Source organism: Mesocricetus auratus, unplaced genomic scaffold (genome assembly GCF_017639785.1).
Source record: "Mesocricetus auratus isolate SY011 unplaced genomic scaffold, BCM_Maur_2.0 Super-Scaffold_100008, whole genome shotgun sequence".
Classification (NCBI taxonomy): Eukaryota; Metazoa; Chordata; class Mammalia; order Rodentia; family Cricetidae; genus Mesocricetus; species Mesocricetus auratus.
In genome coordinates, this window is record NW_024429192.1 from 83525729 (window position 1) to 83552306 (window position 26578).

Genomic DNA, 26578 nt, shown 5'->3' on the forward strand with positions numbered 1-26578 from the left:
CTACTCACTGAAGCACAAGTTTCTTGTGTAAGGATACACTTTAGTGGAGGCTTTATTGCTGGCTTGAACTCGCACACCCACCAGGCTGCCTTCCATGCAGACATCTTCTCCAAAGTTCTGAGTCTCATTTGGAATCAGCATTGGCCTCCTTCGTGAGCCCCACACAATGGTTTTAGACTAAATGACTCAGGAAGAGAATGGAAGGTTGGAAACTAAAGTGGGAGAACCCCAGTGAAGTCTCTGATACTGGATAAGACTGGAATGTGATAGCCTTTGTTGCCCAATCCATTAACCAGTCGGCCATTTCTATTTTATGTTCATTGTTGTAGGACAGGGGGAGCTCAAGATGGATTCTGTCTTGGTTTTTTTTTCTGTTACTATGATAAAAACTCTGAGAAAAGCTAGTTTAAGGAGAAGGAGTTCTGGTGGAGAGTCCATTGTGGAGGGGAAACCAGGGGGCAGGAGCTAGAAGATAGGTCATGTGGCATCCACAATCAGGAAGCAATGGGTGATCATGGTGATTGGAAAGGATTAGCATCTTGTTTTATTGATTCAGTGTTTTTCCCATTAATGTGTATAATGACATCACATTTTTTGAAGGAGATATTTATTTATATCCTCAATATCATAAAATTTTACAAAGAAACAGTTTGATATATTTTTACTAACAGTCAACACAATAGTTTCTATTTTCATAAAAATTATTGATAGAACTATAAAGAAACAGTTACTACAGTTGGAGCTCAGAATTGATGGAACTAATTGCAATTAGTGTAGATGGTTACAAGAGAATCAGAAGATGAATCTCCACAACTATCATTGACTTAATTATTTCCATTGAATTACACAATAGATAATACTCCCTATAGACACTGAACACATTCAGTGAAGTACTGAGTTCTCAATCATCAATGAAAGTTCAGTAAGCCAATTTCATCTGTGCTACATTCTGTGCTAAATTAAATTTGCTGGTGTTCTGTGACACAGTCCCATTGAAGAATATAGCATAATTCCTGAGGGAAATTCATGCTCCGGTTATGGGTTTATCTCTTGATATGATCTTCAGGATGATGGGGTTTTCTGGCTGGAGAATTATTTGCCTGGCGAACTTCAGGTGGTTCTGCAGTAGTTGAACCATTACAATGAGAAGCAATGAGTGAAGCATCAGCAATGAATGTAGCAAAGAGAACAGATACATTAAGGACCAGGATACTTTATGCACACAAACACACTCTATATCAGTATCCTATATCCTGAGTTCTTTATACCTACGTATTCATTGAGACTGGATGGTAAAATCACTTATCTATCTTCTTATAAGGAAAGTATTAGTTGAGCACCTATTGTGTGTACACAGCTAGAAAAAATATGTTGGTTTGTGTTCTTTAGTGATTTAAATATTAGGTCAAAGGCCAAGTTAAAATTTTTTATTGTGAGCCTAGCCTTTAATGGCTGAGCCATCTCTCCAGCCCTCCAAGTTAAAATTTTAGATCATGTCTTAAGTATATGGAAAATGAATTTTGAAGGCAATATAAAGTTAATTTTACACTCATTGAAGCATAAGGATATCCTGAGCACATTTCACCCATATGGAGTGACTCAGTTACCAAAGTATCTAGGCACCAGCTTTGCCCATTCAGTTCAATGGTGGGCAAGGACTCCAGGAATCACTGACCCTTGTCATCCCCTTGTTATCTTAGCTTCCAAGGGTAGTTTGAAAGGTTATCTTGCATAATTCAATGTTTACACAATCATTGTGCTTCAGTCTTGAGGGCATGGGGATGCTTCCAACATAACGATTTGATCTCAGTACAGAAAAGGGAAAGAAAATTGCCACGGAAAAAGGTGTCAAACTGTGGGTGAAGGGAGCTTGATTGGTGTCTCAGAGTCCTGCTTCCTTCCAAGACTAAATGTTCTGTCCGTCTGTCCATCCAAATAAACCCCTGCATGTGTTGACAGGACAGCTACATTGCAGTCATAGGCCACTTATATCCTCCTGGCCTCCCATGAAGAAAAGCAACCAACAGGAAATCAAGCGCTGCATACTTCACATGTATGTTAGAACTCAACTGTTGGGCAGTGATTTACATAGTATCTCCATTGTCTTAGTCACTGTTCCATTGCTGTGAAGCAGTACTACGACCATGGCAGCTCTTACAAAAGAAAGCATTTCCCTGTGGGCTGGCTTACGGTTTCAGAGGCTTGGTCCATTGTCATCATGGTGGGGAGCACAGAAGCAGGCATGGTGGGTGTGGTGGAGAAGGAGCTGAGAACTACATCTTGATCCACACGCAGAGAGAACAACAACACTGGGACTAGTGTGGGCTTTGGAAACTTCAAAGGCCACCCTTAATGACACGCATATCCTGTGTCACATCAGTGACTCTCAATTTTGGTCGTGCAGAAGACTAACTTGTATCTTTAAAAGCCACACTCTAGGTGAATTATTTCAACGTACCTGATATCACCAGACATGAGTGTTTAAAACTCTTTAAAAGTTCTAAAGCACAGCCGGTGATTGGGAGCCCCTGACACCCGGAAACTTCCCTTAAGTCCAAGTGACACCCACCAGTCACAAACCATGATGAAGCCATTATCATATGCTATGTGCACAATGTCTCCCCATCTCCAGTTAACTTGGGCTCAATTTCAAGGAGATTTCATATAATCATGTCCCACTAACCTGCACTGACTCCAAGTGAATTCCTTATTTGCGCTTGATTCAGACACAGCTTAGGATGGAAGGACTTTTAAAGCTCATATCAGACTATAAATACATTCTTTGTTCCATACATTATTAAAACGTCAGAGAACAGTGTGGTGGCTTGAATGAAAATGGCTCCACAGGTTAATGTTTGAATACTTGGTCCCCAGTTGATAGACCTGCTTGGGAAGGATTGGGAGGTGTGGCCTTTTTGGAGGAGGTGTGTCATTGGGGGTGGGCTTTGAGGTTTCAAAGATTAATGCCATTCATTTCCAGCCTCTCCTCCTATGTGAACTCTCAGCTCTACCTGCTGCCATGCCTTCCCTTCACCATCAAGGACCTCAATCCTCTAGAACCATAAACTCAATTAAACACTTTTTAAAACTAAGTTGTCTTGGTTATGGTGTTTTATCACAACAACAGAAAAAAAAGTAACCAAGACAAGCAATTATTTTCTATATGCAAAGCTCTAAACTTTTTAAAAATGCAAGTTGAAGTATTTATTGAGACAGCGTTTGGCCTCACCTCTGTTTGCTCACAAGTCTGGAGGGTGAAGTTCTGCAGGACACTGACGACAGCCAGTTTCATGCTTAGGAGGGCAAACCTCATGCCAATGCAGTTCCTGGGTCCGTTCCCAAAGGGCATGTATACATAAGGATCAATGCTGCCCTTGTTCTCTTTGCTGAACCTGGAGACACCACAGGAGTGAGGACGAGGCTACGGGACATAAAGACCCCAAAAGCTCCCCATTTGGAGTTCTCACACCCCTCCACCAGGAAGGTGCAGCGTACATTTGTGGACTTGCAATCGAAGCCTTGCTACAGGCATCTGACTAACTGTGAGCTAAGGATCCTTCCTACTCACACCAAAGAATAGGCGTTTTCTGTGTTGCTGAGACAAGTGGAAACAAATGCTTTTTGAGAGAAAACACATCCTTAAACACAAAGTATCCCATTTGTGGTGGTGAAGTGTTCTTCTCAAAAGACATATTGGGATTGTCCACACTGAAGGCTCCTGCCTCACACTTAGGAGAAGACAAAAAATTCTGTCACTATGGGAAAGGGTCATTTTCCCTCCTCCATTACTCCTTCTCCTCTCGTTTCATTTCCTTCTTTGTAGCTCTCCTCACCTGTATTTTCCTTGTGGGCTTCTTCTTTTTTCTCGGAATTGCTTTTGCTTTCTTCCCCTCCCTCCAAAGAATAGCCAAAGCCAAATATCTTTCTGGGACACAGAGTGAGTCTCTACCGTAGCATCACGAAAGACGTCTATGTCTACCTTATCCACTAAGCTAGAAAATATCTACTGAACATGTAGAGCTGAATGTATTCAGATTTATTTTTTCATTATTTGACTATTTAGGTGACAAAGAAATGATCCTGAGGAAGTGACAAGAACAACAATAATCAGTGTTTTAAAACTGTTTTTGATAATTTGCAAGAAAAAGAGAAGTATTTACATGTGATATGCTAGGAAGTACCATAGAAGTGTGGATAAATTGAGCCATGTGTGGATAAGAAGTTCACAGGGGTGGACACAAAAAATGCATTATAATAATTACATGGGATTTGGGAGGTGGCTTATGCAGTAAAGTACTTCTCTGTCAAGTGTGAGGGTCTGTGTTTGATCCCTGGAACCTGCACGGAAAGCTGGACATGGTGGGGTGTGCCTGTAATCCTAGCAGTGGCAAGATGGGGGATGGACATGATCAGATCCCTGGAATTCACTGTCCAGCTGCTCTTAGAGAAGTCCTGGTCCAATGAGAGATCCCGTCACAAGAGTGGTGGGCTCTTGGAGAGCGGCATCTGAGGTTTCTCCATGCCTCAGACATATATACACATGCACTCATCCCACTCATGCAATACACCTATACATATATACACCTCCAACACACATATACACACAGAGAAACACAAATGTGTACTCCCACAATCACACACACACACACATGTGCACCCACACAAGCACATGTACACACATGGATCCCCACATAAAGAATCATATAGCTTTATGACATAGATTGTACTGAATTACAGGTCAAATCCTCCACTGCCTTTGTAACAGTTAGGTTTCTCAAAGACTGACTTGGTCCTGGCACATGGTCTGCACTAACTGTTTGGTGACTGTGTGAATCAAACAAAAGTAAAGTGACAGACTGTGAACTACAGGAAGCAGAATTGATGAGACAGATACTCTGGTCAAGAGAACAGAGGAATCAATCAACTCTGATAGACTCCTTCCATATGTCCAGTGTGCAGATATAATAATGGCACTAGGGCCACCACTGCTGACAAGACAAGGTCCCAGCTATAAGGAAGTGTGTAGTGAATGGGCAAATGGAGTGTGGGTGTCGGGCTCGTTCTCTTACTAGTCACTGCCTTAAATTACTGATTTTGCTTTCTAACATAGTATGCAACACCATCTATTTTTAAGTTGCAAACCATGCCTGACCCCTGACCTTCACACTAACTAGAATGCTCAAGCCATCTCCAGGGAGGACTACCTTAGACATCTTGAAAGAGGTGACTTGGGCTCTAGAGTCATGGAAACTGTGAAGAAGATGGCCCAAGATGGCAGCCCAAGACAGGGCTGGTAGTTTCTGAGGTCACCACTGTCCTTAGAAAGGCAATTGCCCTGCCTTTCAGACCTCTGTGCCATTAAAATTACACCAGAGGACCCAGAGGAGGCTAACCAAATGGATAATGGAACTGTTTCCTGAACCTGATTATACAGTTAATGAGATAGCTCAGTGGATGAAGGTGATTGCTGTTAAACCTGATGACCTGAGTTCAATCCTCAGGCCCCACATGGTTGAAGAGCAGAAACAACTTCCATAAGTTGTCCTCTGACCTATGCTGTGTTATGTACATACCCTCTTGGCACAAATGTAATAAAATATTTCAAAGCTAGTAATAAATTCAGGGAGGTAAAGGGAGCAAAAAACAAGCCCTCATTTCTAAAATTATGTTGTGTTTCACTAAATTATAGTAGTGTATAGTTAACTAAAAAGACATATCTACTGTGAAATAGCAGATAGTTCATGACTTATTTAAGTAAATGGCTACTCAAAATACAACTGAAATGATGCTACACCAGCTTTTCTAAGTCTTCACATGCACACACAGATGTGCACCTACAAGGGCAAGTATCACCTTATCAATGAGGTTAATGTTAATATTTTAGTGTTGGGGGGGAAGTCCTGTGCATTTGTCAATAAAGCACTGCTGGCCAATAGGAATCAAGATAGGTGGGACTAGGAGTCCAGAAGGACTCTGGGAAGGAGAAAGACAGAGAGTCGAGATGTAACGCCATGGGGTAGGAAGCCCGGAAAGTTCTCTGGTAAGAGAAATACTTAGATTAACAATTATGGGGTAATTACTTAAGTCAGAGCTAGCCAGTAAGAAACAAGCAAGGCCAACAGCTTCATAATTAATCCAGCATCCTGTGTGTTTATTTGGGACTGATGCGGATCTAGAACCAGGCTGGCGGGAAGGCTTCACTCAAGGAAAAAGCTTCCCTTTACATTTTAGTACTCTGAATGGCCATTGATTTATTTATTTTCTGGTTCATTTGTATGGTTTCAACATTAATCATCACTTTATAATTTTTAAAAGTTGCTCAGTGTTCAAGAGAACTTGTTCTTGCAAAGGACTTGAGTTCAATACCTAGAACCTACAATGGACAGCTCACAACCTCATAAGTCAAGTTCTAGGATATCTGATGTCTTCTGGCTTCTGAGTATACTGGCACACCTCTCTCTTTCTCTCTTTCTCTCTTTCTCTCTCTCTGACACACACACACACACACACACACACACACACACACACACACTTCCAAAAGGATATATAGATGTAAAAAGGTACAGAAGTATGTGATTTCCTGCAAGAGGCATTGTGATATTTGGAGAGGGAGCTGGGATTGACATGCGAAGCAACCTTGTTTCTAATTTAAATTTAAAAATAAAAAAGACAAAAAAGAATATGAATGGCCCCTATAGGCTCATATATTTGAATGCCTAGTCACTAAGGAGTGGTACTATTTAAAATAATTAGAAGGATTAAGAAGCATGGCCTTGTTGGAGGAGGTATGTCACTAGGGGTGGACTTGGGGGTTTTTAAAGCTCATGCCAATCTCAGAGTCTCTCTGCCTATGGATCAGGATAAGATGTATCTCTCCATTACTGCTCTGGTGCTAGCCTACATGCCACCATGTTTCTCACCATGATGATAATGAACTAAACCTCTAAAACTGTAAGCCAGTCTCCAATTAGATGCTTTCCTTCATAAGAGTTATCTGGGCCATGGTGTCTTCTCATAGCAATAGAACAGTGACTAAGACAGAAGTCAGTACCAGGGACTTGGAATCACTGTGACAGGTCTGACCATGCTGTTTCCTGGAAGAACATGGAAAAGTTTTGGACTTTGAACTAAAAAAGTGGTTGAATGCTTTAAGTAGGGATTCATGGGCCATCTTAGTATCGGAACATGGACAATAATGTTGAGGGTGATGTGAACTGTGACAGCTGGTTCAAGAATTTTCAGAGGGGAAAATATTAGTCACTGGCCTTGAAATCATTCTTGTGATATTTGTCAAAGAATTGGTTGCTTTCTACCCTTGTCAAAAAAAATCTGCCTGAGGCTAAATTGAAGAGTTTTAGATTAATGGTTTTGGCAGAAGAGATTTCAACACAGCCTGGTATTGACTGTGTCATGTGGTTACTAGTGGTCACTCTTATGCATAATGAAAATGAGGAGGCCATACAAGGAAAAATAGAAAATGTAGTTTGAGGAGAAAATGAGTGGGAGGAAGCTCAATGCAGCCAGTTCTGTGTTCAAGGAGATAAACTGATTAAAGAAAAAACCTGATGCTAAATAGAATAAAGGGAGTGGTGGTGACTTCATGGCAAGACCATACCCAGCTAAGCTTCCAACTTGTGAAAAAGAAGTAAAGGAAAGCTTAGGCAGTGAAGGAAACTATCAAAAATAGAAAGGTGATGCAGATGTAACAGAATGAGGGGGCCAAGTTCCAGCCCCAGCAAGCAGCAGAATTTGGCAGTTTTGGCCATGTGGTCTAGTGTTACTGTCAAGGATACAGGAGAGGTATTATGGAATCTCTCTACATGACTAAGGAAAGATCATGAGGACAGGCATGTGTCAGGGGCATCCCTACATGGAGGCCCAGAGAGGCCACTGTGTGAAACTGTGAAGGTGAAGCCTGGATTTCATTGGAGGCCCCAAGATGTTGGAGATGTCAGAGCTATGGGACCTGCCAAGGAGAGCTGCTGATGAAGTGTGGAACCAGCATGAGAGAGAAGTGTGTTTCAGTCAACAGATCTGAAAGGTGTTGGAGATCTGAACACCTCTTTGACATCAGATTTGGAGATTCAGGACTTGGAGTTTGTCCTGCTAGGTTTTGGTCTTGCTTTGGTCTAGTATTTACTCACTATGGTCCCTCTCCTCCCTTTTGGAATGGTAATGCATATCTTGTGCCATTGTATGTTGGTAGTTAATGTGATCAGTTTTCTTTATTTTAATTTTACAGAGGGCTACAGTTAAGAGATTGACTTGAGTCTCAGAAACGTCTTTGTACTTTGGACTTTTAAACAATGTTGAGACTGAATGCATTTTTGTATTATGTTATGCCTATAACCCAGTGGAGGCCAGGGAATGGAATGTGGTGGTTTGAATAAGAATGGCCCCCATAGGCTTCTATTTTTGAATAGAATACCAGGGAATGGCACCATTTGAAAGGATTAGAAGGATTATTATGTGTGGTTTTGTTGGAGGAATAGTGTCACTGGGTGTAGCATTGAGATGTCAAAAGCCCAGAGCTTCTCTCTTCTTACAGAGTCTCTGTACCTTTCAGGGCGGAACTCCTCAGGCTCTGGCCAGTACTCAGGGTCCCGATGAAGAGGATAGGTTGGTACCATAACTGTAATCCCTTTAGGAATGAACAGTCCATTGATTTCTACAGCCTTCTTCGAGATCCTCTCTAGCCTGTTAGCAATTGGGTACAATCTGAGACCTTCATTTATCACCATGTCCAGGTACTCCATGCCCATCAGGACATCATAGGTGACAGGTGCCTGGGAAGAGAAAACATGTTTCCAGATGAGGTTTGGACTGGCTCCTCAATTCGGTTTGTCATGTCCTGTCAAACACGTCAGAAGCTCTAAGAGCTAACCTCAATTAGTAGACCTTGTCCTTAATCATTCTATACCTGTGATGATCTTTGTTCTGATTATGGCCCATTAAGATGTAAAGTATAATTTTTATCATAGGATCAACTTGGGACACTCCCCTGTCCAGATCTCCTCATCCTCAGCATTGTTTTGCTGTGATTTTTCCCATGTGAGCATATATTACCAGTATATTATGACAGTTACTCTCGAACAAAAATGTGATTGTCTCATCTCCATAGACCATCAGTCATTGCAAAGAACGAACTCCCCACTCCTGGCCCAACCAGGCTGAAATTGACAATGCCACATCTTGGTATATCCTTAGATTATGGGATTAGTTCAGTGAAAGGTACAATTAAGGGTTCTGGGTAAGATGACAGACTAGAAGCTGCCTCTGTGTGAGCTGGTGAAGACGATTTCGAAGGAGAAAAAAAATACCTTTTCTAGATAAAGGAAGAGAGGAAGAACTGAAATACACAGAGGAAGTGGCAGGCCAGCTGAAAAGCATGGGGAAAAGATGAATGAACTCGTGGGAAAGACGCCAAGCTGAAGTTGGCTCCAGCTGTCCTGTGCCCTAGCATGGGGATGAAGATAAGTCAGGGGTACTCCAAAAGTTAACGTTCTGATCAAAAGAAACTGGCGTCCTACCTTGAAGAGAATCTCCTAGCCCTCATGAACTTTGGAGCCAATTAGGTCTGGGTGAGACAATTGCTTCAATGACAGAGAGAGGGTCCCATGGTCACTCAGCATGACTCAGAAAACTTATTGTTGTAAAATTACCAGCACCATAGATAGCCTGGACAGCATCCTGAGGACATCAGCAGAGATATCTGTGCAGACACTTAAGGAACTGGTGCCTATTCTCAAGTGTCACAAAGGTTTCCTGGCATCTCTTACTTGGTATTATTGTCATAAAGGAGAACAGATGCACCAGAGCCAGCACTGTATTAAAGATTGTGCATTTCTGCATCACATTTATCACTTATGTCCCTCCCTTTGTTTCTCTTAGACTCTTGCTCGGTGGAAGAACCATTGTGTGGCTCTCTGTGAACACTCTCATTGCAAGTGATGAGACATGTTCTTGCCAGTCCTTTGCTCTGCCCTCCCGCTGGGTACCATCCTCTCACCTTACTGGGCAGAGCGCTGTCAATCTCATCCTGGAGTTTCTGCCCTCCCTCTCTGGGTATCATCCTCTCACCTTATTTGGCAGAGAGCTGTCAATCTCATCCTGGAGTTTCTGCCCACCCTCTGGGTACCATCCTCTCACCTTATTGGGCAGAGCGCTGTCAATCTCATCGTGAAGTTTCTTCTGCACATCAGGGTGGGTGGCCAGTTCATACAATACGAGACAAATGGAGGTGCTTGTGGATTCATAACCAGCGAAAATGAAAATAATGGCTTGTGCTGCCATTTCTAGATCGGAAAGAGCTAAAAGGAAAAGAACATTGTAGATAAGGAAGATCAAAGCAGAATATCAGAGTTGACAAGAAAATAAATTCAAATGGTGCCCCCAGCTGTCTAGGAAAGAACAGAAAAAGGTGGTCCAGAGTCACTGGGACTGAGTTCCACTCTTGTGTTTGTCTGACATACCAGAAGAAGGTCCAATTATTTTTAAGCATATTTTACGTGTATGGGTGTTTTATCTGCATGTACACCTGTGTATCACATGCATCCCTGATGTCCATGGAGGGTAGGGGAGGGCATCAGATCCCTTGCAACTGGAATTACAATGGCTGTGAGCTGCTGCATGAGTGTTGTGAATCAAATCCAGGTCCTCAGGAAGAGTGGCCAGTGCTCTTAATTGCTGAGCCTTCTCTCCAGTCCCATGGTCAAATTATTTTAGTTCAAGATGACTTAAGAACTACATTATTGGTGACCAAATATTAGGCCAAATTAATATCATCACAACTGGGCAGTATCAAGAGACAGAATGTTATATTAGTATGGAATGAAAACAAAAGTATTGTGGTAGTTGATAGTGACTGACAACTTAATAGGATCCAGAATCACCTAGGAGATAAGTTCCCAGGCATGGTGTTGTGGTGTCATCAAAACCAACTTACTTCCTGATAGGCCCATAGAGTTTATCTTGATTATGTTAATTGTTATGGGAAGACCCATCTTGTTTCTAAAATTAACTTTGTGTGTGTGTGTGTGTGTGTGTGTGTGTGTGTGCGCGCGCGCGCGCGCATGCGTGCGTGTGCATGCGTATAAACACACTGAAATCAAACAATGGTGTCAGAGCCCCTGGAATTGGAGTTGCCAGTAATTGTGAGCTGCCTATCATGAGTTTTTCGTTGTTGTTGTGGTTTTTATTTTTTATTATTAAATTTAAATTAGAAACAAGGTTGCTTCACATGTCAATCCCAGGTCCCTCTCCCTTTCCCTCCCCTCCTCCCATACCCTCCCTCCAACCCCCTGATACCTCCTTGTTTCCCCAGGGAGGGTGAGGCCCTCCATGGGGGTGTCCAAGGTCTGTCATTTCATCCAGGGCAGGACCTAGACCCTCCCCCAAGAGTCCAGGGTGAGAGTGCATTTCTCACTGTGGCATGGGCACCCAAAGTCCATTTGTATGCCAGGGATAAATACTGATCTACTACCCAAGGCCCCACAGATTGCCTAGGCATCCTCACTGACACCCACATTCAGGGTGTCATGATCAGTCCCATTCTGGATTCCCAGCCATCAGTCTGGGATTCAAGAGCTACTCCTTGTTCAGGTCAGCTGTTTCTGGGGATTAAACCAACCTAGTCTTAACCCCCTTGCTCATCAGTCCTCCCTCTCTGTCACTGGGTTCCTTGAGTTCAGTACAGTGTTTAGCTGTGGGAGTCTGCCTCTGCTTCCATCAGTCACTGGATGAAGGTTTTGTATATCAGAGTCTCTGTCTGTGGGATTGTAGGCTGGCACTCCCCAGATCTATGTCTAAAATCCATATATGAGAGAGTACATACCATGTTTCTCTTTTTGTGACTGGGTTACCTCACTCAGGATGGTTTCTTCTAGGGCCATCCATTTGCCTACAAATTTCAAGATTCCATTGTTTTTTCCCACTGGGTAGTAGTACTCCACTGTGTAAACGCACCACATTTTCTATATCCACTCTTCGGTTGAGGGGCATCTAGGTTGCTTCCAAGTTCTGGCTATTACAAATAATGCTGCTATAGTGGAACAGATGTCCTTGTTGTATGAATGTGCATCTTTTGAATATATGCCTAAGAGTGGAATATCTGGGTCTTGTGGTAGGCTGATTCCCATTTTTCTGAGGAATCTCCATACTGATTTCCAAAGTGGTTGTATGTGTCGGCACTCCCACCAGCAGTGGAGGAGTGTTCCCCTTTCTCCACATCTTCTCCAGCATAAACTGTCATTGGTGTTTTTTATTTTAGCCATTCTGACAGGAGTGAGATGGTATCTCAGAGTTGTTTTGATTTGTATTTCCTTGATGGCTAGGGATGTTGAGCACTTTCTCAAGTGCCTCTCAGCTATTTTAGACTCTTCTATTGAGAATTCTCTATTTAGTCCTGTAGCCCACTTTTTAATTGGATCCTTTGGTGTTTTGGAGACTTGCTTCTTGAGTAATTTGTAAATTTTGGAGATCAGTCCTCTGTCAGATGTGGGGTTAATGAATATCTTTTCCCATTCTGTGGGCTGCCTTTTGGTCTTGTTGACTGTGTCCTTTGCCTTACATAAGCTTCTCATTTCCAGGAGGTCTCATGTATTAATTGTTGACCTCAGTGTCTGTGCTACTAGTTTTATGTTCAGGAAGTGGTATCCTGTACCAATCATTCAAGGGTACCTCCTACTATCTCTTTTAAGAGGTTCAGTGTGGTTGGATTTATGTTGAGGTCTTTGATCCATTTGGACTTAAGTTTTGTGCATAGTGATAGACATGGATCTATCCACATTCTTTTACATGCCAGCATCCAGTTATGCCAGCACCATTTGTTGAAGATGCTTTCTTTCTTCCATTGCATAATTTTACCTTCTTTGTCGAAAATCAGGTGTTCATAGGTTTGTGGCTTAATCTCAGGGTCTTCAATTTGATTCCATTGGTCTATCTGTCTATTTTTGTGCCAATACCAAGCAGTTTTCAGGACTATAGCTCTATAATAGAGCTTGAAGTCAGGGATGGTGATGCCTTCAGACGCTGCATTGTTTTGATTATCCTGGATTTTTTGTTTTTCCATATAAAGTTGAGAATTGTTCTTTCAAGGTCTGTGAAGAATTGTGCTGGAATTTGATGGGGATTGCATTGACTCTATAGATTGCTTTTGGCAGGATTGCCATTTTTAATACATTGATCCTACCTATCCAAGAGCATGGGAGATCATCCCATTTTCTGATGTCTTCTTTAATTTCTTTAAAGACTCATGTTCTTGCGATATAGATCTTTCACTTGTTTGGTTAGCATTACTCCGAGATATTTTATGTTGTTTGTGGCAATTGTAAAGGGTGATGTTTCTCTGATTTCTTTCTCAGCGCTTTTATCGTCTGTATATTAGGGCTACTGATTTCTTGAGTTGATCTTGTATCCTGCCACTTTTCTGAAAGTATTTATCAGCTGTAGGAGTTCCCTGGTAGTGTATTTTGGATCACATATGTAAACTAACATATCATCTGCAAATAGTGAAAGTTTGACCTCTTCCTTTCCAATTTGTATCCCCTTGATCTCCTTTTGTTGTCGTATTGCTGTAGCTAGAACTTCAAGTACAATACTGAAAGGTATAGAGAGAGTAACAGCCTTGTTTTGTTCAGAATTTTAGCAGAATTGCGTTGAGTTTCTGTCCATTTAGTTTGATGTTGGCTGTTGGTTTGCTGTATATAGCTTTTATTATGTTTAGGTATGTTCCTGTTATCCCGAATCTCTTCAAGACCTTTATCATGAAGTGATGTTGAATTTTGTCAAAGGCTTTTTCAAGATATAGAGAGATGATCATGTGATTTTTGTTTCTCAGCTTGTTTATATGGTGAATTACGTTGATAGATTTTCTTATGTTGAACCATCCCTGCATCCCTGGGATGAAACCTACTTGATCATGGTGATGATTGTTTTGATGTGTTGTTGGATCCAATTTGCCTGTATTTTTGCCTCAATGTTCATGAGGGATATTGGTCTGAAGTTCTCTTTCTTAGTTGTATCTTTGTGTGGCTTGGGTATCAAGGTTATTGAATCCTCGTAGAAAGAGTTTGGCAAAGACCCTTCTACTTCTATTGCATGGAATACTTTGAGAAGAATTGGCATAAACTGTTATTTGAATTTCTGGTAGAGTTCTGCATTGAGGCCATCTGCAGCTGGGCTTTTTTTGGTTGGGAAAATTTGATGACTGCTTCTATTTCCATAGGGGTTATAGGTCTATTTAAATTGCTTATCTGATCTTGATTTAATTCTGGCAAGTGACAGCTATCCAGAAAATTGTCCATTTCCTTTAAATTTTCAAATTTTGTGAAGTACAGGTTTCCAAAGTGTGATCTGGTGATTCTCTGGATTTCCTCAGAGTCCGTTGTTATGTCCCCCTTTTCATTTCTGATTTTGTTAATTTCATGTTCACACTCTGCTGTTTTGTACGTTTGGATAAAGGTTTTTCTATCTTGTTGATTTTCTCAAAGAACTAACTCTTCATTGCATTGATTCTTTGTATTGGTTTCCTAGTTTCTACTTTATTGATATCAGCCCTCAGTTTGATTATTTCCTGGTGTCTACTCCTCCTGGGTGAGTTTGCTTCTTTGTGTTCTAGAGCTTCAACTGTGCTGTTAATTCTCTAGTGTAACTATTCTCAAGTTCCTTCAGGTGGACTCTTATTGCTATGAACTTCCCTCGTAGCACTGCTTTCAAAGTGTTCCATAGGTTTGGGTATGTTGTGTCTTCATTCTCATTGAATTCCAGGAAGTCTTTATTTCTTTTTTTATTTCTTTTTTTACTCTGGAGCGGTGCAATTGTGCATTATTCAATTTCCATGAGTTTGCAGGGTTTCTGCGATTTGTGTTGTTGTTGAGTTCTAATTTTAATGCATGGTGGTCTGCTAAGATGCATGGAGTTATTCCAATTTTTTTAAAGCTGCTGAGGTTTGATATGTTGCCAAGTATGTGGTCGATTTTTGAGAAGATTCCATGTGGTGGTGAGAAGAAGGTATATTCTTTTTATGTGGATGGAATGTTCTATAGATGACTGTCAAACCCAATTGGGTCACAACTTCTTTTAGTTCCTTTGCTTCTTTGTTAAGTTTCTGTCTAGTGGACCTGTCTAATGCTGAGAATGGGATGTTTAAGTATTCCACTATAAGTGTGTGGGGCTTTATGTGTGATTTGAGTTTCAGTAATGTTTCTTTTACAAACGTGGATGCCTTTTTATTTGGGGCATAGATGTTCAGAATTGAGACTTCATCTTGGTGGATTTCTCCTGTGATGAGTATGAAATGACCTCCTTCATCACTTTTGATTGATTTCATCTTAAAGTCTAATTTGTTAGATTTTAGGATTGCTACCACAGCTTTTTTCTTGGGTTCATATGATTGGAAAATTTTTCCCAACCCTTAACTCTGAGGTAATGTCTGTCTTTGAGGCTGAGGTGTGTTTCTTGTATGCAGCAGAAGGATGGGTTCTGTCTTCGAATCCATTCTGTTAGCCTGTGTCTTTTTATGGTGAGTTAAGACCATTAATATTGAGGGATATTAATGGCCATTGATTGCTCATTCTTGTTTCTTTTGGAATGGTTGTTATTGGTGGTCTTGTATGTGGATTTCCACCTCTTTTTTCTTTTCGCTGTTGGGAAATGTTTTTCTGGTTGTAGTTAACTTGCTTGGGTTGGAGTTTTTGTTCCAGAACTTTCTGTAGGGCTGGGTTAGTGGATATGTATTGTTTGAATCTGGTTTTGTCATGGAATATCTTGTTTTCTACATCTATAGTGATTGAAAGCTTTGCTGGGCATAGCAGTCTAGGATGGCATCTGTGGTCTCTTAGTGTTGTTGCAATATCTATCCAGGACCTTCTGGCTTTCAGAGTTTCCATGGAGAAGTGAGGTGTGATTCTGATAGGTTTGTCTTTGTATGTTACTTGGCCTTTTTCCTTTGCTGCTCTTAATAGTCTTTCTTTATTCTGTATGTTTTGGGCTTTTACTATTTTGTGGCAAGGGAACTTCCTTTTTTGGTCCACTCTATTTGGTGTTTTGTAGGCTTCTTGTACTTTCATTGCCATGTCTTTCATTAGGTTGGGAAAGTTTTCTTCTATGATTTTGTTGAATATGTTTTCTGCCCCTTTGAGGTGGTTTTCTTCACCTTCTTGTATACCTATTATTCTTAGGTTTGGTCTTTTCATGGTGTCCCATATTTCCTGGATATTTTGTGTTAAGGATTTGTTGGACTTAAGATTTTCTTTGGTCGATGAATCCACTTCTCCTAGTGTATCTTCAACACCTGAGATTCTCTCTTCCATCTCTTATATTCTGTTGGTTATGCTTGCATCTGTAGTACCTGACCATTTGCCCAGCTTTTCTATTTCCAGCCTTCCTTCAGATTGTGATTTTTTGTCTCTACTTCAGTTCTCAACCCTTGCTCTGTTTGAATTGTTTCTTACAATTTTTACTTTGTCTTTTCATCCATTTGTTGCATCTTTTGAATTTTTTTGGTTTGTTTTTTCTTCCATTTCTTGCATTTTTTTGGTTTGTTTTTTCTTCCATTTCTTTGAGGGATTTTCCCATATCCTCTTTGAGGGCCTCTATCATTTTCATAAAGTTGTTTTTAAGGTCATTCTCGTCTGCTTCATTTGCATTGGAATGTTGGAGTCGTGGTGGTGTGGAGTCTCTAGAATCTGGCGGTGTCATATTTGTTTTTCTTTTGCTGAGTGTGTTTTTGTATTGTCTCCTTCCCATTCCTTCTTCTAGTGGGTGCATAAAGAGCCTCTTACTGGCCTGGTGGTCAGGGGACCAGAGTTCACTTTCGGTGGGTGCAAGCAATTCCAATACTTTGTAGTTCTTCTATTCCTGGTCCTAGTCCTGGTCCTGTAGGTGGAGAAGAAGACCAGGAATCTGGGGTGCATAAGCTCCCACCGGGAGGGGAGACTCAGTGGCAGTCTCCATGCACTGGAGCACGGGCCCAGAAACAGACCCCAAATTGCCTGGTCCCGTGGGTAGAGAAGAAGACCAGGAAACTATGGTGCGTAGGCTCCTGCAGGAAGGGAAACTCTGTGGCAGTCCCCTGGCACTGGAAGGCAGGTCCAGATACAGGGCCCAGTTTATCTGGTCCTGTTGGTGGAAAAGAAGACCAGGAATCTGAGGTGCATAGGCTCCCGCCAGGAAGGGAAGCTCTGTGGCAGTCCCCAGGCACTGGTCTCGTGGGTGGAGAAGAAGACCAGTCCTATCATGAGTTTTATCAAACAAACTCAGGTCCTCTGGAAGAACAGCAAGGGTTCATGACTGCAGAGCCACCTCTCCAGCCATAGAATACCTATCTTGATTGTGGCACTATTCCATGTGTTAACTTCCTGAACTGAATAAAAGGAGAGAGCAGAGGCCTGGCGTTTGTGTTTCCTGACCCTAGATGTGGGGTGTGGGGTACCTTATGCTCCTGCTGCCACGATCCTTCCATCATGATGGTCTATACCCTCAAAGTCAGAGAAAAAAACCTTCCTTAAAATTTCTTCTGTCAATTATCTTTGCCACAGTGACAAGATAAATGATTAATCCAAATACCACAGGTAAGCAAAATATGGAATAGCTTAGTTGCCCAGGAAAAAAATTTATGTGATTTTCATTAAAGCATAGGTGGCAAATGTTGAGTGTTTGTTACGTCAATGCTTCACAGAATGAAAAATCAAATATCTTCTAACTAAACACCTTTGAGGAGGCTGAAGAGATGGTTAAGTGGTTAAGAGCACTTGATGCTCTTGGAGAGGGACTGGGTTAGATCCTATTCCCCCATGGCAGTTCAATATTTCCTGTAACTCCAGTTCTAGGGCATCCAATGTCCTCTTCTAGCATCCACAGATACCAGCACCAAGTGGTGCATATACATACATGCAAACTTTTACACACATAAGATAGAAATAAATCTTAAAAATAGGAATCATTAAACACCTTACGTGACTACTCCTGGTAGTCAAATGTGGTTTGTGGACCAGTAGCATCTAGGAGCTTATTAGAAACACACAAATTCCAAGCCTCCCTAACTCTGCCAGTAGTGTCTGAAGTGTTACTATGTGTGGACATTTGTGTGCACAGCCTCAATTGAAGGGATTGTGCCTGGGGTTTCATCTTCACAGCATGTTATCTCAGTACACACATAATCTACAGAAAAAGAAAATGCTAGAAGAGTGGAGACTGTGCCTAGCACCAGAGGAATAGAATGGCTGTGTCTGTACATGGATGAGTACTAGGTATGAAATCCAAGAAAAATGTCAGTTGAACAGCATCAGAATTGGTCCTTTTATATCTGGGGAAACTTGGAATGATATGAAACAGAGGATTGAAAAATGAAGAATATCAGGGTATTCCATTTCCCAGGTGCTATTTACACAGAGCAGAGTAAATTCAGATGAAGCTGTTGAACATGATTCCACCACTCACTCCAAGGAAACATCCCCACTTCCGGACAGTGAACTTCCTTATCGGGCCCAGATGCACATTCCCAGGCAGAGATCCAGAATCAGTGTGATGGGAAGGGGCTGAAAACCTGACTCTGCTCTGATAGACGACCCAGCACCACTGAGGACTTCTGGGTACAAAATGCTTCTCTGTGGCTGCCCTAGAGGCTATGGTTCGTGTACACCAGGGCACTTCTAGAAGGCTCCTGTGGACACCATAGATACCATCCATGTGCATCTTTGTGAAGTTTGTCAGAAGCATCCATCCTGGACCCCCCTCCATGCACATGTCCTGATACCCTCTGCTCTCTGGGATTCTTGAGCCACACACAGTGAAGAGCCCTGGGTTACCTTTCTGGGACTCTTTGCCTTTGGAATTCTGAGTGTTCATCATCAGCTGAAAAAAATCCATTCGGGTCTGGAAGCAGAAAGAGCAAGGTCAGAGATGGTCATTTAGTTGAGAGGCAATACTTGAACCAGAGGTTCAGAACTTCACCTCCCTTCTGAGAATATGACCATCTGAAGTTCTCAAGTGTGGCTTGACTCACCAATGAATAAAAGCATCTATGGGGCTGGAGAAATTGCTCAGTAGTTAAGAGCACTGAATGATATTTCTTGCAGAGGTCCTGGGTTCAGTTCCCACCAGTCACAAGGTGAATCACAACCACTTGTAACTCCAGTTCCAGAGGATCTGATGCCCTCTTGTGGCCTCTGCAGGCACTGTACACATGTGGTGTACAGGCATACAGCTGGGCAAAACACCCACACTTACAATAAAAATAAAGGAAAATTAAAGCCTCTACCAGCAAGCCTTAGGGAACAGGAGAGTTCTCTGGAAGAAATGAAGCTTTTGGTCTTTGTTCACCCAACTTAAATTTCTTTGACTGTGGAGAAGATTCCTGGCCAAAGAGCTGCTGCCTCCTTCTCTAATCATGCTTGCTCAGGGAAGTCCCGAACTCCAGTTCTCTCTGTTCGCTTACTACAATGCTTAACCAACAGCCTCATTGATTAATTCTATCTCGAGTACTTACTGTCAAGTTTTGTGTGAGTGTCTTCTGATACTCCACACTCCAGACACTACAAAACTCTAAGTGTCGTCTCAGGTATCCTTCTTCCTGGTTTATAGAGACTTTTTGTGGCCTCCATAACCAAACCTTGATCATCATGACCAAACTCTAATCATCATGACCAAACCCTGACCATCATGACCAAATCATGAACACCATAGCCAAACTTTTAGCACCATGAAAGTAGCATCATATTTTACCTTCTGGTTTGAATGAAGGCGATTTTTCTTCATCGTTGTTATAAATTTTTTGAAAAAGTTTGTTGATTGTCTTGGAAAAATGGAGAACCTTAACAAGTCATATATTGTGGTAAGGAATGGAAACAGTACTACAGAGAAAAAATAAATGCAGAGAATAAGTGATTACATATTGCCCGAAATCAACTGATACCCCTACAATGCAATCTCTATACTTAAGGCTCAGGGAAAACCATGGATAAGCGTGTAGAAAGATTGTAAAAACAAGAAGATGAGAAGGCCTGCTGCAATATTGCATCTTCTAGACATGGCAGGGAAACTGGGCTGTGGGAGCCCACAGTGACTCAGTTTCCATCAGGAGTCTATTCTAACTTTCAAGATATTAGAGTTCAAGCTTGCTTGTTTCAGTCTCCTTAAGAGCCTCCAGAAAGTTCTGATTAACTAACAAGCTTCTGGTGAGCCGAAAGGCACATAGAGATAGGGAATGAAGCTGTTTGCTGCTAGCAGGACTCACGTGATGGATAGTGAACCTGGCTGCTCCTAAATTCAAGAACAGTGCAGGGAGCTGGTTAATTGGCTATGCTGTTCTTTATTCTGCTTTGCCTTTAGTATGTATATAAACAGGATATAAGTTAAACTCGGGCTGTCTGGTGTGCTGAAAGGCATCGACTGGGCAGTCCTCCAGAATCTATCCTGTGTTTCTGTCTCTGTTTCTTTATCTGCCTTTTCTCAATCCTCATGCCCCCTACTCAGGCAACCCAGCTGACTCGTTGGAGCAGGCTCTGACACTGGGTGCATGAAAGCTCAACAATATGGTTGTCCAGATAAGAAATGTGTAATGATAACAGTGGTTGATATGCCAATGGGGATGGGGATGTCCTACAAGCTCTTACCTCTAGATGAAGAGCCACAGGAAATTAATGGCTATTTAGAGAAAGAATAAGTTTTCTCCAAGGATGGGGCCCTGATAGGTGCTCCAATCCCAAGTAGTTGGCCATAAACATGTATGCAAGAGAGAGCAAACACTAAATGGATTCAGCAGGATATATGTGTGTATGTGCACGCATATATATACATACATATATATACACACATATATCACTATTATAGTTAAAGGAGAAGGAAGTGGAAATATGAAAGGAGATGGGGGAGAAGGAAGGAAATAATGTAAATATAGTGCTCATGTATAAAATTCTTAAAAAATTTAAATAATCCCCCATAATGTTTGACTCCTAAATATACCCTAAGGTGGTAGTAATAAAAAATTCATGATGAAAAAAAGGAAGTTTCAGACTGGATGTGGGGAAAACAGAGCCCTTGGGAACTACTGACAGCAAAACAAACAAAAACTCCTTTTAAAAAATTGCAGTTGCCCAACAAGTCAAACATAGAATTCCTCTTTAATTCACTAATTTCACACCAATTGCCTACCAAGAAAACATGAAAACAAATGTTCACTCATCAGACAGTTCAGAATGTTATTCGTTTGTGGAACGTGGGAGTGGCAACAAATGGTTCTATTGGATATATGACATTAAATGAAAGAAACTAGTTGTCAGATTCCAAGTTGTCTATAAAATATTTGTATTGTATTCTAATGCTATGCCAAGAATAGGCAGATCTACAAGAACACACAGCTAAATGGATATTTCTTATGGTAAGGAAAAATGGGAAATGAGAATGAAAAGGTGTAGTTTCTCATGGAAAGTGCATTTCCTGGTTGAGCAAATTGGCAAGGAATGGGCTGGCAAAACCAGCAGAGACGGCTGATCTGAACAGGGGAGTGCTCTTGGACCCCAGACCGACAGTGGGGAGGCCAGAATGGGACTGATCTGGACCCCCCAAATGTGAGTGTCAGTGAGAAGGCCTGGGCAACCTATGGGGCTCTGAGCTGTGGATCAGTGTCTATCCCTGGTATACAATCTGTCTTCATGTGCCTATGGCACAAAGAGAGATGCTCTCTCAGCCTGGACTCTTAGGGGAGTGCCTTGACCCTACCAAGAGTGAAATGATAGACTTTAGACATCCCCTATGTGGAGGGATTTGGCAATAGGGTGGGAGGGAGGGTGGAAGGGGAGTGCAGGAGGAGGGGAGGGAGAGGGAACTGGGATTGACATGTGAAACAAGCTATTTAAAATTAAAATAAAAAATGATTAAAAAAAAAAAAAAGAACACACAGCTAAATGGATATTTCTTATGGTAAGGAAAAATGGGAAATGAGAATGAAAAGGTGTAGTTTCTCATGGAAAGTGCATTTCCTGGTTGACAATGGTGATGGGTACATGTGCCTTTGGTGAACAAAAATTGGATTGCACATTTTAAGAAATTGAATTTTTTGCATGTGAATGATATCTCAACTATGGTGTTTCTTTGACTGGTGTGTAGAATGAAGGAATATAAACAGAGAAGAAATAATTTACATACTTATGGAGAGAATAAAGGGATCAAAAAAATTAAACTTTAAAATCTTCCTGGCCTTCTGCACAAAGGGATCCTCTGGGTTGTTGAGGGAATCGACATTCACTCCAAATGATGTGCCAGTGATCACATCCATGCTATAAGCTCCAAGGATTCTGAGGAGAAAGAGACGTGGGAATCAGCATCTGCATTTGAGGCAGCTCATGTTTCCAAGCTACCCAGGCAGTGATCCACAGAGTCAGAACCACCTGCTGGATCATCTGTGGGGTGAAGACTCCTATCACACTCACACATGGGGCCTTTACCTGTGGTCGGTTTGCAAATGGTCTTTTACTAGAGTTGAGGGGACACTAAGATACTCAAAGTCCCAACAACTCTACCAACACTTACTCTTTCATATTGACGGGCTTCCCTTTCTCTTCTTCTCGTCTCAAGTTTTTCACCAACGTATCTCCATACTGTCCAATGATGGGGAACATCTAAGCACAAAGAACAGCATCTGTTGCTAAATGTGAAAACTCAGGTCCCAGAAAGACATCTCATGCCCATCCAGGAAGCAAGGGTGGGATGTTACAGTGGATTTTATAGTTGGTCATGAAGACAAAAAAATCATCTTATACAAATTGTAACTCTGAGGAACAATCCTAGAAAAGGGACGGTGGGCTCATTTTCTATCTGGATTCATCCAATAAGTAAATGCCCTCTCCATTATCACCTCCTTGAGTTTTCCGCTGGTGAAAGCTGGAGACAGTAGTGTTCGAAGTCTCTTCCATTCTTCATCCTTAGATATGGTGATTGACTTTTTCATAAATCCCACTGGCCCAAAAGACTAGGGTTCAAACAGAAAGAAAATGTATCTTATTAAAGTTATTATCTTCACAGTTTTAGGAAGTTGATTAAACAAGCATCATTTGCTTAACAAATATAACTGATTGTTAAGTGTCTGAACATTGCTAGATGCTCAACAATCTTTTTTAAAATTGTCTGTAGTTGCTATACATGGAGGTGGCACCTGGTGTAGCTTCACATCGTTCTATGACTGTCTCATTTTAAATGAAAGTCACCCTTGCAGAGTGCACAAGAACAGATGGGATAGCCCTACAGCATCCTTCAAAGCTGTGTAGACAAAAATGAATTAGTAATAGAAAGCAACTGGCCTTGGTTAAATATTAGTTCAAGCCAGTTCCTTATATACATTTGTCAACAGTACAAGCAATTGGATTCTTTGAAGCTAAATTTTTTAAAACACTTATAGATGCTATAAAATGATTTTTGATATTTCAAGAAATGATGAAATGGTATAGAAATTGTTTTGTCTTAATTTCTATACAATGACACAAGAAAAAAAGAGAAATAATTCTATTCCTATTAGGAACATTATTAAATCATGTATATTTATGAGCATTGGATCAATGGAACTCACACATGCACAAACACATACATACAGTTCTTTTGTTGATGTTTAATTTTGCTTTGTGACTGGTCTCACTATGTAGCCTGGCTGTCCTGGAGCTCTCTCTGTAGACCAGGCTAGCCTTGAACTCACAGAGATCCTCCTGCCTCTGACTCTTGAGTTGTGAAAGCAAGTTCCAGGACAGCCAGAGATACACAGAGAAACCCTGCCTCAAGAAAAAAATCTATTGTCACCACTGTTTTCAGTACTATCCTAGAAGTGCCAGCAAGTGCAACAAGGCAAGAAAGGATATAGATTACAAACTAATAAACAAAAGTATTCTTATATTCAGGCAACACAATTGTCTGTGTAGAACATATCAAATAGCACATGGAAATAATTTATAGGAATAATAATTGTCCTGTAATACAACAGCAATTCAAAATCAATTGTGTTTGTACTACACATCAATTATATTAGAAAAAATCACAAGAATAATTACATACTAGCCAACCATGTTCGGAAATGTTATAAGTAATTTAAACTTAAGATATAAGCTTAACAAAGAAGTACAGGTCTTTCAGATGAAACCTACAAAACTTCTGTGTGGCAATCAAAAGAAATCTAAGAAGGGTAAAGCACACAATAGTCATGGATTAGAAGTTTCAACACAGAAATGTGTTTATTTTCTCATGTCAATTTCAAATTTTCAACAAACTGATATCATTATCAATACAGACAAGCTTGTTCTGATTTTGGCTAGAAAGATAAAGGGCCAAGAATAGTTCTATCAACTCTAGGAAAAAGTGAATAGAATTAGTCCACATGAGGTAAAGATTCAATTCTCTAGGGGGTGTGGCACTAGAATAGAAAAAGATATTGTGCTCAATGGAAGAAATTACAGAATAAGAAAAGGGTTCCATACAAATAGGGCCAATATTCTAAAAACAATTTGGAACTATTTATTTTTATATTTTTCTGTGTGCTTGTCTGTATGTGTGTTTGTGCACCACATGTACACAGTGACACCAGAGTTCAGAAGAGAGTATTGGATCTCTGGAACTCAGAGAGTTAGAGAATGTTGTGAGCAGTCATGGGAGTGCTGGGAATTGAACCTGGGTGCCATGGAGGATCAATAAGTGCTCTTTTTATTTTACTGATTTATTTTCTTTTTTTTCTTCCTTTTTATTTATTTAAGTTAGAAACAAGCTTGCACCAGCAGATCCAGGTAAAGAAGGCCCCGCATCCCAGATTGCCTTCCAGTGACTGGGGAAGGACACAGAGCTTCCCATCCTGGTGGGAGCCAAACACGCCAGATCCCAGGTCTTCTCTACCACCAAGGAGACCAAGGTACCAGCTGGTCCAGCAGGACCAGGAAAAACAGGCCCTGCATCCGGGCCTGCATTCCAGTGCCTGGGGATTGCCTGGGAACTGCACAGAGCTTTCCATCCCAGCAGGAGCCAAGAACCCCAGATTCCAGGTCTTCTCTTCCAGCAATGAGACCAGGAAACCAGCAAATCCAGGTAAACAAGGCCCAGCATCCCTGCGTGCCTTCCAGCGACTGGGGACAGCCACAGAGCTTCCCATCCTAGCAATAGCACCCCAGATCCCAAGTCTTCTCTTCCAGCAAAGGGACCAGGGGACCAGGTGGGAGGCTAAGCACCTCAGATTCCTGGTCTTCTTCTCCACCCATGGGACCAGAACTAGGACGAGGAATAAAAGAACTACCAGATTATTGAACTTTCCTGCACCCACAGAAAGGGAACTTTGGTCCCCTAAGCACAAGACTAGTAAGGGACTCTTTATGCACCCACTAGAAGAAGAGATGGGAAAGAGACAAAACAAAAACACATTCAGCAACAGAAAAACAAATATGACACCACCAGATTCTAGAGACTCCACACACCTTAAAAACAACTTCATGAAAATGATAGAGGCCCTAAAAGAGAATATAGGAAAATCCCTCAAAGAAATGGATGAAAAAACAAAGCAAAAAATGCAAGAAATGGAAGTAAAAACAAACCAAAAAAGGCAAGAAATGGAAGAGAAAGCAACCCCCCAAAATTGCAAGAAATGGAAGAAAAAGCAAACCAAAAAATTCATAAAATGCAACAAATGTACAAAAAGATAAACCGAAAATTGCAACAAACAATTCAAACAGTGCAAGGGTTGAAAACTGAAATAGAGACAATAAAAAAACACAATCTGAAGAAAGGCTGGAAATAGAAAAGCTGGGCAAACAGTCAGGTACTACAGATACAAACATTACCAACAGAATACAAAGAGATGGAAGAGAGACTCTCAGGTGTTGAAGAGACTAGGAGAAATGGATTCATCGACCAAAGAAAATCTTAAGTCCAATAAATACTTAACACAAAACATCCAGGAAATATGGGACACCATGAAAAAACCAAACCTAAGAATAATAGGTATAGAAGAAGGTGAAGAAAACCACCTCAAAAGGGGCAGAAAACATATTCAACAAAATCATAAAAGAAAACTTTCCCAACCTTAAGAAAGACATGCCAATGAAGGTACAAGAAGCTTACAGAACACCAAATAGAGTGGACCACAAAAAAGTCCCCTCACCACATAATAATCAAGACCCGATATATACAGAATTAAGAAAGAATATTTAGAGCAGCTAAGGAAAAAGACCAAGTAACATATAAAGGCAAACCTATCAGAATTACACCTGACTTCTCCATGGAAACTCTGAAAGCCAGAAGGTCCTGGATAGATATTCTACCAACACTAAGAGATCAACCCAGACTACTATACCCGGCAAACCTCTCAATCACTATAGATGGAGAAAACAAGATATTACATGACAAAACTAGATTCAAGCAATACATATCCACAAACCCAGCCATACAGAAAGTTCTGGAACAGAAACTCCAACCCAAGAAAGTTAACTACAACGAGAAAAACATAGGCAATAGATAATCCCGCTTTACCAACAGCTAAAACAACAAGGGGGTGGAATTCCACCACCACCAACCATTCCAAATCAAAGAAGAATGATGAATCAATGGTCATTAATATCCC

At 41.1% G+C, this 26578-nt stretch overlaps 1 protein-coding gene across 1 annotated transcript in view; it reads right to left on the reverse strand.

Moving 5' to 3' along the window:
- Positions 1–600: 600 nt before the first annotated feature.
- Positions 601–26578, reverse strand: part of LOC101831958 (lithocholate 6-beta-hydroxylase-like) — a 45500-nt gene continuing 19522 nt past the window's right edge. The window contains exons 5-13 of the mRNA XM_005079909.4: positions 22853–22966; positions 22528–22616; positions 22144–22292; positions 19723–19850; positions 18807–18873; positions 10150–10310; positions 8560–8786; positions 3230–3392; positions 601–1120 (exon numbers count right to left, since the gene is read on the reverse strand). Coding sequence (XP_005079966.1) covers positions 1025–1120; positions 3230–3392; positions 8560–8786; positions 10150–10310; positions 18807–18873; positions 19723–19850; positions 22144–22292; positions 22528–22616; positions 22853–22966 — 1194 coding nt within the window. The 3' untranslated portion in view covers positions 601–1024. The remainder of the gene's footprint in view (positions 1121–3229; positions 3393–8559; positions 8787–10149; positions 10311–18806; positions 18874–19722; positions 19851–22143; positions 22293–22527; positions 22617–22852; positions 22967–26578) is intronic.